The sequence below is a fragment of the Orycteropus afer genome, unplaced genomic scaffold, assembly GCF_000298275.1.
Source record: "Orycteropus afer afer isolate SDZICR_OR568_19922 unplaced genomic scaffold, OryAfe1.0 scaffold00117, whole genome shotgun sequence".
In the NCBI taxonomy this organism is placed as follows: Eukaryota; Metazoa; Chordata; class Mammalia; order Tubulidentata; family Orycteropodidae; genus Orycteropus; species Orycteropus afer.
Window position 1 is genome coordinate 2,426,471 of NW_006921704.1, and position 12,674 is coordinate 2,439,144.

The 12,674-nt window shown below is 42.9% G+C and overlaps 1 protein-coding gene across 1 annotated transcript in view; it reads right to left on the minus strand.

Moving 5' to 3' along the window:
* The window catches only part of DNAJC3 (DnaJ heat shock protein family (Hsp40) member C3), a 143,455-nt gene extending 132,714 nt beyond the window's left edge, over nt 1–10,741 (minus strand). Inside the window, exon 1 of the mRNA XM_007944011.1 lies at nt 10,660–10,741. Within this exon, the coding sequence (XP_007942202.1) occupies nt 10,660–10,741 (82 nt within the window). The remainder of the gene's footprint in view (nt 1–10,659) is intronic.
* Between the last annotated feature and the right edge of the window lie 1,933 nt (nt 10,742–12,674).

Sequence of the window (12,674 nt, forward strand, 5' to 3'; positions counted from 1 at the left end):
GAATCATGCAGGGCCCGCCTTCCGGACTGCCTGCCCTTAAAGCTTGCCCCAAACTATGTGGGGCCTGCCCTCTGCACCGCCTGCCCTTTAAGCTTGCCCCAAACTGCACAGGGAAAGTTAGTAATAGAATATGTTATATTTTGGAGAACAAAAAGAACTTTAAGAAACTTAAAAGACAAGGGGTTAAAAGTATGATGTGGTGAGCATCATGATAATGACCGAAAGAACCACCCTGAAGAAGGCAAGAACTAACAGTCAAAGACAGTAACGTTCAAGCTAAGGACAGGTGCCAGACCCATTAGCCAAACCCAGAGGTTCAAGTAGTTAGAATGTGAGGACTGAGGAAAACCCTAAGAACATTCTACAAAGAAACACAGAGCAAACAAACAAAAAAAAGTACTGTTTGTAAAAGATCCAATCTGAGTCCCAGACCCTAGCAAGGTGGGGCAGAGTCTGAAAGAAGCCTGTGATAGAGACAGAAGAATCTGACTAAGAAAGACAGGACAGGAAGTTCAGTATCTTAGCAACTCCATAGTCAAGCAAGAGCCAAAGACAAAACAGTTTCGATAAAATATGACTTGGAGACCCTAGAGCTGGAGACCTTAGACCTAAGCCTCTCTCTCCAATCGCCCTGACCTAAAAAGTGAGTTAATTCTTCACAGCCTAAATGAAAGGAAGAAAAGGCTAATTATGTAATACATTTTACCAATGTCTGTACCAAAATCTTCCTAGCTGAACTGAGAATATAAAACCCACTGTAACCAAGATTGAAGGAGCTCTGATGGTGTAGTGCCTAAGGCATTTGACTGCTAGCCAGAAGGTTGGCGGTTCAAACCTCCCAGTTACTACATGGAAGGAAGACTTGGCAATCTACTTCCGTAAAGATTTACCACCTCGGGAACCCAAAGGAGGTCACAGTAAGTGGGAATTGACTCAATGGCAGTGAGGTTTTTTTGGTTTTTTTTTTTTTAACCAAGATTACACAATTTCAATGGATATTATCTCAGTCTTTGTCTCAATTAACTCTGAAGGTATAAAATGTGGTGATGAGATTACTCATTCAAGGAATTTCAATATGGAGATAAGTTTAAAGAGTTCATGCAAAAACAGAAAAACTTCAAATTGTCAACTTCACTTATCTATTAGAAAATATTCATTGCATACACAATACATGCAACATCTTTTTGGCACAGAGACAAGGGCCCTTTCCATAAACCTTATATTCTAGATTGGATAAAACCAAACCAAACCAAAACCATTGCCATCGAGTCTATTCCAACTCATAGTGACCCTGTAGGACAGAGCAGAACTGTCCCATAAGGTTTCCAAGACTGTAAATCTTTATGGAAGCAGACTGCCTCATCTTTCTCCCAAGGAGCAACTATTGGGTTCAAACTGCAGAAGTGGTTAACCACTGAGCCACCAAGGGTCCCTTTAGAGAGGACAAACAAAAATAAACAATTGCTAAATATTAAATAAACAGTGCTAAATATTATGACACCAAATATTACAAAGGGAGAGTATAAACCAAACGAAAGAGTGCTTTTTACAGTTTATCAGGGAAGGTCTTTCGGAAACATAAATACTTATTTGAAGATCTCAGACCATGAAAAATAAAGATCTTTAGTCAGAAATGAGCTTAGTATTTTCAAGTAAAAGAAACTGGTATGGAATTAAAAAGGCTTTGCAGTATTCATGAGTAATGTGTTGGGAAGAGAACAGAAAAGGGAGAAATACAGAATACCAAAAACTCTATAATATAAAGTTCTGCTATCAAATGAAGCAAAAATACACTTCAGTAGTTGGAGGAATACATGACATCAAAGAATAGCTGAAGATAGAAACACCGGAGCATGTTAGAGTACTGACGGCAAAAATACAGCAGAAAGTGGGGACACAAGAAACAGTAACTGTAGGAGAAAAACCTTCAAAAGATGAGAACAATCCAGGATACAAGTATAAGATTTGGATTTTGCTGGGAAGAGAGCTGCTTTATTAATTTTAATACAAGAAAAGTTAGTGAGAGTGGGTACACATGCAGGAAGGCAAGTGACTTTGGTTGTAGAAGTTCTCTTCTGATGGCTTTCATTTTCTCAGTAAATGCAAGGTCTAATTAAGAAGGAAGCAAAGGAAGAGAAAGGGAATTGGAGTTTTAAGGAAAGAGGAGAAGTATAAAACATATCAGAAAGTTTAGAAATTTTGGTATTATTGAATATGCATTTGAGATTGAGATTGTGTGCTTAAAATAAGATCAGATGGCAAGGTTATCCATTTTTCTCCATTCATGTTCAGTTCTGAGGTACAACAAACAAAATGTCCAAGTTGAATTTAATCAGTGTTGGATTATGCCAGATGAATAAAAGAATATAATGAAGTGATCACATGATGAACCATTCATTCCATATAAACTGGATAAAGGAGGAAGGAGAACATGGATGCTTCACAAATCTATGTCTTATATCCCCAGGTGATCTGTAAACTCAAAGCCATGAGATCTATACTATTTATACCTCACCAAAGGACACTATGTGAGCTCTGGTGGCATAGTGCCTAAGGCATCTGACTGCTAACCAGAAGGCTGGCAGTTCAAACCCACCAGCCACTCCTTGGAAGGAAGGCTGGGCAATCACCTTCAATAGTGATACTGCCTCAGAAACCAAGGAGGGGGTCACTATGAGTCCGATCCAACTCAACGGCAGTGGGTTTAGTTTTGGTTTTTTGGTAGTAGTTAAGTTTGTGTGTCAACTTGGCTGGGCCTGGTTGAATGGCTAGGCAGCTGGATGTAGTTATTTCCCATGGTAAGATTGGTAATTAACTCCATGGTGGAATCTACTGGAACAGCTGAGTAGCTGCTTTACAGATGTGGTCTGCTTCCCATATATAAGAAACAGCTTTGGGAATGGTCTCTAGTTTATGGTACACTTGAACCCTACACGTAGCTGAGTCATTCATTGTTCAGCAGCCTGCCATGCTCTGCCGACCTTGGGACTTTCAGTGGACTTGAATTAGTGGCCTGCTGTGTTGTTTGGTGACATTGAGACTGTGCCATTTTACTTGTCAACCTTGGGCTTGTTAGCCTCAGCAGCCATTAGCTGTCTGAGTGAAGAAAAGCCTCCAGCTTCAGTGGGCCAGGAGCAGGAGGCAGAGCTGAAGCTCAAGGTTGAAGGGCTTTTGCCCAGCCCCTAGAGCTTAGCACTTTAAACTCAGACTTAAAGCCTCCAGAATTGTAAGAAAATAAACTCCTGTTTGTTCAAGCCATTCTATTTGTGGGAATAGACCTGTCAGAGCGGCACTAGGTAACCAAAACAGATACTGTGTGTTTTCAAATCAGGAAAGGTATGTGTAAGGGTTGTATCCTTTTACTATACTTATTCAATCTGTATGCTGAGGAAATAATCAGAGAATCTGTACTATATGAAGAATGCAGCATGTGGATCACAGAAGACCTTATTACACAAATGCCTTATTACCAACCTGCAATATGCAGATGACACAACCTCGTTTGCTGAAAGCAAAGAAAGCATAAAGCATTTATTGATGAAGATCAAAGACTACAGCTTTCAGCATGGATTATACCTCAACACCAAGAAAAGAGAAATCCTCACAACTGGGCCAATAAGCAACACTATGATAAAGAGAAAAGATTCAAATTGTCAAGAATTTCATTTAACCTGCATCTACAATCAACATCTATAGAAGCATCTACAATCAACATCTATAGAAGCAGCAGTCAAGAAATCAAACTATGTAACAAGATGTACATGCAGATCACTCAACCCAGGATGACGCACCCACATACTCTATGATAATACATCCCTTAGAGCAATAGACCATGGGACACCAGAAGACCAACATTCACCCTGAGGAAATGCAGGACAAACAGGAGTGCATAAATATGAGGGGCACAGGGGAAGGGTTTCAGGGTAGGGAGGGGAGGAGACTGGGTTGGGGTTGGACACGGCGAATGGGGAATGAAACTAAATGTACGTGTTACGTTGAATGTAAAAAAAGCTCTTAAGATTAAAAAAAAAAACAACTATGTATTGCATTGGGCAAATCTGCTGCAAAAGACTACTTTAAAGTGTTAAAAAGCGAAAAGGTCACTTTGGGGACTAAGGTACACCTGACCCAAGCCATGGTATTTTCAATTACCATGCATGCAAAAGCTGGACAATGAATAAAGACCACCTCAGAAGAACTGATGCATTTGAATTATGGTGTTGATGAAGAATACTGAACATTCAATGGACTGCTAGAAGAATAAACAAATTAGCATCTTAGAAGAAGTACAACCATAATGCTCCTTAGAAGTGAAGATGACAAGACTTTATCTTATGTACCCCGGACATGTTATCAGGAGGAACCAGACCCTGGAAAAGGACATCATGCTTGGTAAAGTAAAGAGTCAGAGATTTAAAAAAGGAAGACTTTCAATGAGATGGATTATCACAGTGGTTGCAAAACTGAGCTCAAACAGCAATGATGGTTACAATGGCATAAGACCAGGTAGAGTTCCATTCTATTGTACAGTCAAAACCAACTCAAAGGCACTTAACAACAACAAAGGAAGACCATAGCAACAGATACAAAATTCACCTACAATTATTTAACTTCATATGGGAAAATGCAAGTCCAATAACCATAGGGCATCTCAGAACAACTCCTGACCCACTGACTCAAAGTACTCCCATTTCCAAACAAATGTAGGTGGGCACTGTATGTCCCATGAGTCATGAAATGGTTAAGACACACCCTACACTATATGGTCCTATTAATATAACTAAGGCTGCAAACCAGTTCACTGCAGCGAACCGTGAACCACAAATGCTAACTGTTGTTGTTATTTGCCATCGAGTCAGACCCAACTCATAGCGACCCCTCCTTGGGTTTCTGAGGCGGTATCACTACGGAAGTAGATTGCCCAACCTTCCTTCCCAGGAGCGGCTAGTGGGTTTGAACCACCAGCCTTCTGGTTAGCAGTCAACTGCCTTAGGCACTATACTACCAGAGATCCTAAATGCTAACTAGTGAAATGAATTTGAACTCTGACACTACTACTGACTATAGTTTGTCTTATTAAAAGAACTTAAAATAGTTCTGGAAGCTATCTGCCCTTCTCCGATGTTATTTAGTTTATATAAATTAAAGTCTATCATTTTCACTACTTTATCTATTTTTTCCATATTTAAATGTCAAGGCAATCCTAAAGAGACAGAATATACTTTTAGTAAGTTAAGTTCAAATAAAAATTTCACTATCTTCTATACTTAAAGATTTTCAACTATTCTTTTCCCCATGGTCAAAATGGTTTTTCAGCCCAGCTCAGTGCAATAAAGAAAAATCGAGGCCAGATAGTATGTTAAGAAAAAAAACTGATATAAAAGTATGACGACAGAAAAAAAAAGGTTTGGTTTGTAGACTATGCTCCTACTAAAGTCACCAAACAGAACAAACCATTAGCATAGCTTTAAAATAGCTCCTATGTGTAACATGAGAACAGTAAAGTCGATACTACTAAAGTTCTTTCTACTTCAAAAAAGCTTTAGGTTTCTTTCTTTCAAAAGCCTCTACATTCACACAGAAGATTCACCTGGGGATCTATAAGACTCACCTGAGAAGCTTGTCAAAATGTAGATTCTGACTCGGTGTATCTGGAGTGGAAATGCATATTCTCAGCAAGGGGTCAAACTGCAGTGAGCTGGTTTGCAGCCTTAGTTATATTATATTAATAGGAGCATACAGTGTATGGTGTGTCTTAACCATTTCATGACTCATGGGACATATAGTGCCCACCTACATTTTATTTTCTACCTCTGGAGTTTAGTGGGACGCGACTATCCTACTTTTTGTTGTTGTTTGCCGTCGAGTCGGCCCCGACTCATTGCGACCCCTCCTTGGGTTTCCGAGGCAGTATCACTACGGAAGTAGGATTGCCCAACCTTCACATGCTGCCATATGCTAGGTGGCTGTATAACTGCATGAATCTGAACAAACAGTCCTCAACCCATCAACCCCAGCATCAGAAAGATCCACCTGGACACATATGTCCCACTAATTGTATTAAAATCCATGATGCTGTTGTTAGTTGCTATCAAGTCAGTTCGTACTCACAGCAACCCTATGAACGACAGAACAGAACACTATGTAGTCCTGCACCATCTTCACAATTGCTACCATGCTCGAGGTCACCATCACAGACACTGTCAACCCATATTATCTCAAAAAAAATTTTTTCATTTCTTTCAAAATGCTTTCCATTACTGAAAACACTTTCAAGAAAAATTTCAAAGCAGAAGACAATTCAGTCTTGAAAGAGTTAAACCTACCACTTTGGACATATTAAAAAAAAAAAAGGCAAATTAGGCAGCGACAAGGAAGCACAAACAGGGAGGAAGATAGATGGCCACAAAGACTGTCAAGGAATAGAAGCCGAAGAGAAAGATATTTCTTCCTCCAGAGCCTACAGAGACAGAGCCTTCCCCTATTGCCCATGACCTGCATTCAGACTTCTGGACTCCTAACTTGTGAGACAGGAAAAAAAAAAAAAAGTCTGTTCTTTTAAAGGCAATCACTTGTGGTATTTCTGTTACAACAGCACTAAGAAACCTTGACGCCAAACCTGCATCCCACCAGTGGCACCATACTGATCTGAATGCTTCCAGGAGGAGTATGAGGTTAATGAACAGAGATACAACTTATTTGGGTAAACACCACGAGCTAACAGTTGATAATTCAAGTCAAAGATTCTCTATACCCTAATACCAAGTCTAGTGCCTAGTACATAAAAACAGTTGCCGCTGAATTGATTATATAACTCATGGCAACCCCATTTCTGTCAGAGTAGAACTATGCTCCAATGCGTGTACAATAAACTGGCTGGTTTTTCAGAAGTAGATCACCAAGCCTCTCTTCTGAGATGCCTCTAGATGCACTGGAACCTTCAACCTTTGGGTTAGGAGTAGAGTGTGTTAACCATCTGCACCACCCAGGGACACCCAGTACATAGCAGACAACTAATTTAACTACTCTATACTATTTATTCCACCACCTGTCAGTTTTTTATTCTGCAGTAGTTTGTGTGTTACTATGATGCTGGAAACTATTCCACCACCATTTCAAATACCAGCAGGGTCATCTAATGTTGGTCAGGTTTCAGTGGAACTTCCAGACTAAGACAGACTAGGAAGAAAGGCCTACTGATTTACTTCTGAACACTATCCAATGAAAATCTTATTGATCACCACAGAACACTGACTCACTTGCTTTGGACTCATCATCAGAAGGGGGCAATCATTAGAGTTGGATATCACGATTTTGTGAATAGAGGGCCAATCAGGGCAATGGAGATGCGGTTGCATAACAATCTCAAGGACCGACTCAAACACATCAGCAACTGTAAAGATGATGCAGCACAACCAGATAATATTTCATTCTGTTGTACATAAGGTTACCATGAGTCAGAGTCAATGCCATGCCAGCTAAAAACAACAAATTATTTATTATACCAGTGGCTCTCAAAACGTGGTCATCTAGGAACTTTATGTTGTTGTTGTTATGTGCCATGGAGTCGGACCCAACTCATGGCGACCCCTCCTTGGGTTTCCAAGGCAGTATCACTATGGAAGTAGATTGCCCCATCTTCCTTCTGAGGATTGGCTGGTGGGTTTGAACCGCCAGCCTTCTGGTTAGCAGTCAAGTGTCTTAGCCACTATGCTACCAGAGCTCCTAGGACTAGAATCACAAAATTTCAGGCTCTACCCTAGACATTCTGAATCAGAAATAATCTAGAGATGGGCTAGTACTTTGTGTTTTAAAAAGCAGTCCTCCATATGGGATTCTGAGCACACTCAAGCTTTTGAACCACTGTATTAAACATGCCAGGAAACCACTTTCCTATTCATTACTGCCAGTGCAAAAAAAAAAAAACAACAAACTCATTGTCGTCAAGTCGGTTCTGACTCATAGAGACCTCTCCTTGGGTTTCTGAGGCAGTATCTCTATGGAAGTAAACTGTCCCATCTTTCTTCTGAGGAGTGGCTGGTGGGTTTGAACCACCAGCCTTCTGGTTAGCAGTCAAATGCCTTAGGCACTATGTCACAAGAGCTCCCATTACTGCTGGTAGCTAACAAAAAATTGCTGATTTTTCACAGCTGCTACCACTTACAAATCCTCTGACTGACATGCTACTGCTAACCACTTAGCTTACTCCTCCTGCATCCATTCAGGATGTTCATATATGGTAAACTATAGAGTCAAATAACTTGAGTGCCAAGTGCTGGCTCTTAGAGTTAACAGCTATGTGACCTTAACCAAGTTAGTTAAACTCTTGGAGCCTCAGCTCCCTCATCTATAAAGTAGCAATAATATCACATACCTCAATGAGTAAGAGAAAGCTTACAGAAAGTGCCATAACAAAGTGCCTGCCACATTGCAGACCAATAAAGTTAACATCGTATTCCTTTCTTTCCTATCACCTATATCAAGTTCCAGGAGCTCTGGTGGCGGAGTGCCTAAGGCACTTAACTGCTAACCAAAAGGTTGGCGGTTCAAACCCACCAGCCAATCCTGAGAAGGAAGGTTGGGCAATCTACTTCCATAGTGATACTGCCTCAGAAACCCAAGGAGGGGTAGCTATGAGTCGGAGACGACTCTATGGCACATAATAACAACAACATACCAAGTTCCAGGAGCTCTGGTGGCGTAGTGCCTAAGGCATTTAACTGCTAACCAAAAGGCCGGTGGTTCAAATCCACCAATAACTCCTTGGAAGGAAGACTGAGCAATCTACTTCTGTAGAGATACTGCCTCAGAAACCCAAGGAGGGGTGGCTATGAATCGGATCCAACTTGACGGTAGTGAGTTTGCTTTTGGTTATACCAAGTTCCTGCAGAGGCAATGTTCCTAAAGAAGATGGCACTCTGGCATTCCTGAGAAATGTCACCAATGCCTCCTATACAGAGAAGCTCTCTAATGAAGTTGTCAATCTTACAGAAAATACCACAGAAAGAAAATGAAAAGATAAGAGTCCTACAGAATTCTATACAGGTAAGCATTCTAAAAAGGTGGTCCACAAGCAGAAAATGCAATCATACAAACGTGTGCATCTTTTAACTTTAAAAAAAAAAAAAAAGCAGACATTAAATAGAGCAGCCAACTTTATTCTTAAGTGGCCAAAATAAGTATCATTAATGGTTTCTGGACATAAATGACGGTGGAGGAGTGGTTAAAGTGTCCGCTGCTAACCTTAAGGTCCAGGTTTCAAACCCAACCGCCGTTCAGCGGGAGAATGATGAGGCAGACTGCCTTTTGTAAAGATTTACAGCTTTGGAAACCCAATGAGGCGGTCAGTCACACTCTGTCCTATAGGGTCATTTGCGTGGGTTTGAGTTTTTTGGTTTGGACATAAATGCTAGGCTAGGTGCTTTGGAAGAGGGGTAGAAGCAATTCAAAAGTGCAAGAGAACTAAGATACAACTCATATTAAAGTGGTCCATATATTCAAAACCCAATTCCCTAAGTTTTCTAGGGGAGCCTATCTCTCAAATTCTGTCTCTCATTGCTGTCAAACCCACAAGTTCTGATTTTATTCAAAAAAATATATAGTCACCAGGGAAACAAACAAAGTCACGATCATGAATGAGACCTAAAAATTGAGAAGCATTAGCTCAAAAAAATAAAAGCTGAGAATTCTGAGGAAATTTTACCATAAACAATTTGCAACTTCAGTTCCTCACTCTAAGTCTAACAGTAAAATGTTTAATTTGACCTCCTTACTGCTAGCCCTTCTTATTGGAGGAGGGGGGACAGTGAAAATAGATCAGTGCATGTCATATGCCATTATGTTCTAATATTTCATACAGTAACCAAGCTAGAAGAATTAAAATGTCACTTTCAGCTTTAATTCTTTCTCTTCCTGCTGAAAACTAAGATTGGAGAGCCCTCTATTTTGGCTACTCTGTCAGAACTCAATTGAAATTTAAGCCTTTATATCTTTTTAGGGGATCTTATTTCAGAGAACTCAGAAAAGCAAAGCCAGCCAAAGTTCAATGACACAATGTTGGGGCCTTGTAAAATCACAAACTTAGTGCCTTGGCCTCTGGAAGCTTGAAAGTACCAATCTAATTCCTTACACAACACATTTTAAAGGGTTGATCCTACCCCCTACACTTCACCCAGCGGATAAACACCCCCAGGAACTCTAAAGCAAAAGATGCCTTCCCTTTTGGCCACCGTAACAGCCAACTACCAGCACCAAGGACCAACAGTGTTCACAGGCGCCAAGCGAAAGTCCTAAGCGAGCCCAGGAGCCGGAGAGCCATTGCCCGACGGCTGACCAAGTCACCCTTCCCCAGGACAAAAGTCGCTGCCCGATGACCTCGCTCCCTGCAGCGCCTCCGGGGCCCCTTTGCCCCTCTCCACACTCCAAACACGCTGTCCCGGCCCCCCCGGCCCACAGGTCCTCTCACCCCTTTTCCAAACAAACCCGGAACCAGGCGCCGGCCACCGCCCCAAGGCGGGCTCAGGCCCAGGCCTCGCCACGGTGTCCCCCGGCCCCCGCCTCACAGCCCGAGTCGCCCCGAGACTCGCGCGCGGGCGCAGGCTGGGAAGCGCCAGAGGGCCTGGCCCCGGAGCCCACTCCTCCGGGCAGGGGAGGACTCACCTTCGTATTGCAAGTCCACCAGGACAAGCAGGAAGGGGAACACCGAGCCCAGCCGGCTGGTCACAGAGCCGGGGGCCACCATGTCACAGGACGCGGGAGGTGAGAAGAAGGAATGGTGCGGGGCCGAACAGCTCCCGCCGGCGTTAAACCTACAGCTGCGCTCGCCCGCAGTAGCTTCTCACTCTCAGGCCTCAGAGACACCTGGCGCGGATCATAGGAAGGCAGCGGTGGGCAGGGCCCCGGCGACGCTACGCCCCTGAGTGCCGCCACCCAATCACCTTCTTCCTGGACGCTTTCCTACTGGGTGCGCCTGGGTCGTGGTTAACGCTGATAGGCTAAAAAGGTCTCCGCCCCGCCCCGTCTCTGATAGGGTAACGTGGAAGCTCGAGAGGAGGCTGCGTCCCTCTGTCGTGGAGCTGTCAGGCATCTCCAAACCGCCGAGGCAGACTGGAGGAGGCAGCCGAGAAGTCCGCATGCGCAGCCCGCTAAAGCCCTTTGAGCTGGTCCGGGCGCGCTTGGTTGGCGAGGGGGTTGATTTCAGCAATCGAGGTTTCCGATGTGGCGTTTGGAGAGGAAGGTGAAACCACAGCGTCCGGAATGAGAATCAAGCATGGCGCCAGGAACTCTGAGGCGAGTTTTAAAGCGCCTAGAATTGAGATCTCTGAATGGCCTAGTGAACTCCGCGAATCACAGTATCTTACCTCATCTTGCGCTTTGGGACAGACACAAACTGAACTAAAGAGGAAGCAAAAAACGGTCAAAAGAAGCTGGGGGTCAGTAGTAAAGTGGGATGATCAGATGGACATTGAAACATTTTCTGTCACAAGTAGAAACATATTACTGACCTAACAAAAAAAAAAACTCACTGCCGTGGAGTCGGATCCGACTCATAGCGACCCCTCCTTGGGTTTCCAAGGCGGTATTATCACTACGGAAGTAAATTGCCCAACCTTCCTTCCGAGGAGTGGCTGGTGGGTTTGAACCTCCAGCCTTCTGGTTACAAGTCAAATGCCACCAGAGCTTAGATCTTGGAAGCATGAGCGCACACACACACCCCACCACCCCACCCCAACTGTCCTGCAGACCAGTGTGTACAGAAAAGAGAGCAATTCTGAAAGATTCCATGAAGAAACTAGGTAGGCATTGTGGCTCAAGGGGCCAAAGAACTCTTGAGAGTACAGCCAACGTCAACTGTAAGAAAAAAAAGAGAGACCTGTTAGAACGGATCTTACATCTTCTGCTGACTCAACAAAAGAGATAAGAGTTCGCACAAGATAAAGTTCAAGTTCCTCAATTCGGCATTTAAAGGTGGCTCGTGGCCACTTCCCTCCTGGCATCCCCAACACAACCTGTATGCACATTACGTCAGCCACACACAGGATAAAATAGTAATGCTTTTATTATGTTAAGCATTATCAAATGCTTTTTTATTGTTTTACCAACAATGTATTTGCTACCTTCTTCACACTGTAGAAGGACTTATGAATTCTAAATAGTGTAGTAAAATTGATTTCCTGAAGAAGGGATGAGGATAAAAGGAGAAAGACTTCTGTTTCAAAGGGCTCTACTATGACAGGGGTGGAGAGAGGCCTGATTAGTTGTAGTGGAAGAGAGGATAATATAATGGAAAGAGCAGAAGTTTTGCTTGAAACCATATTCTAAATGAAGTAAGTCACATAAGGACAAATATTGTATGGTTCCACTTATATGAAATAGAAATCTCTTGGTTCCACTACCACTGTCTCTCTGTTAAGCATCTCTCTCTGCTGAGCGTCTCTGCCAGGGAGGTCCACTGCAGGGGTCTCCGGTCCAAGGACACACTCAACTTCACCTCCAGCTCTTTTCTCTGGCAGTGAGATCCACCTTTCTGCCTCTGTTGTTGTTGTTACGTGATATCGAGTCAGACCCGACTCATAGCGACCCCTCCTTGAGTTTCTGAGGCAGTATCATATGGAAGTAGATTGCCCAACCTTCATTTCGAGGAGTGGCTGGTGGGTCTGAACCTCCAGCTTTCT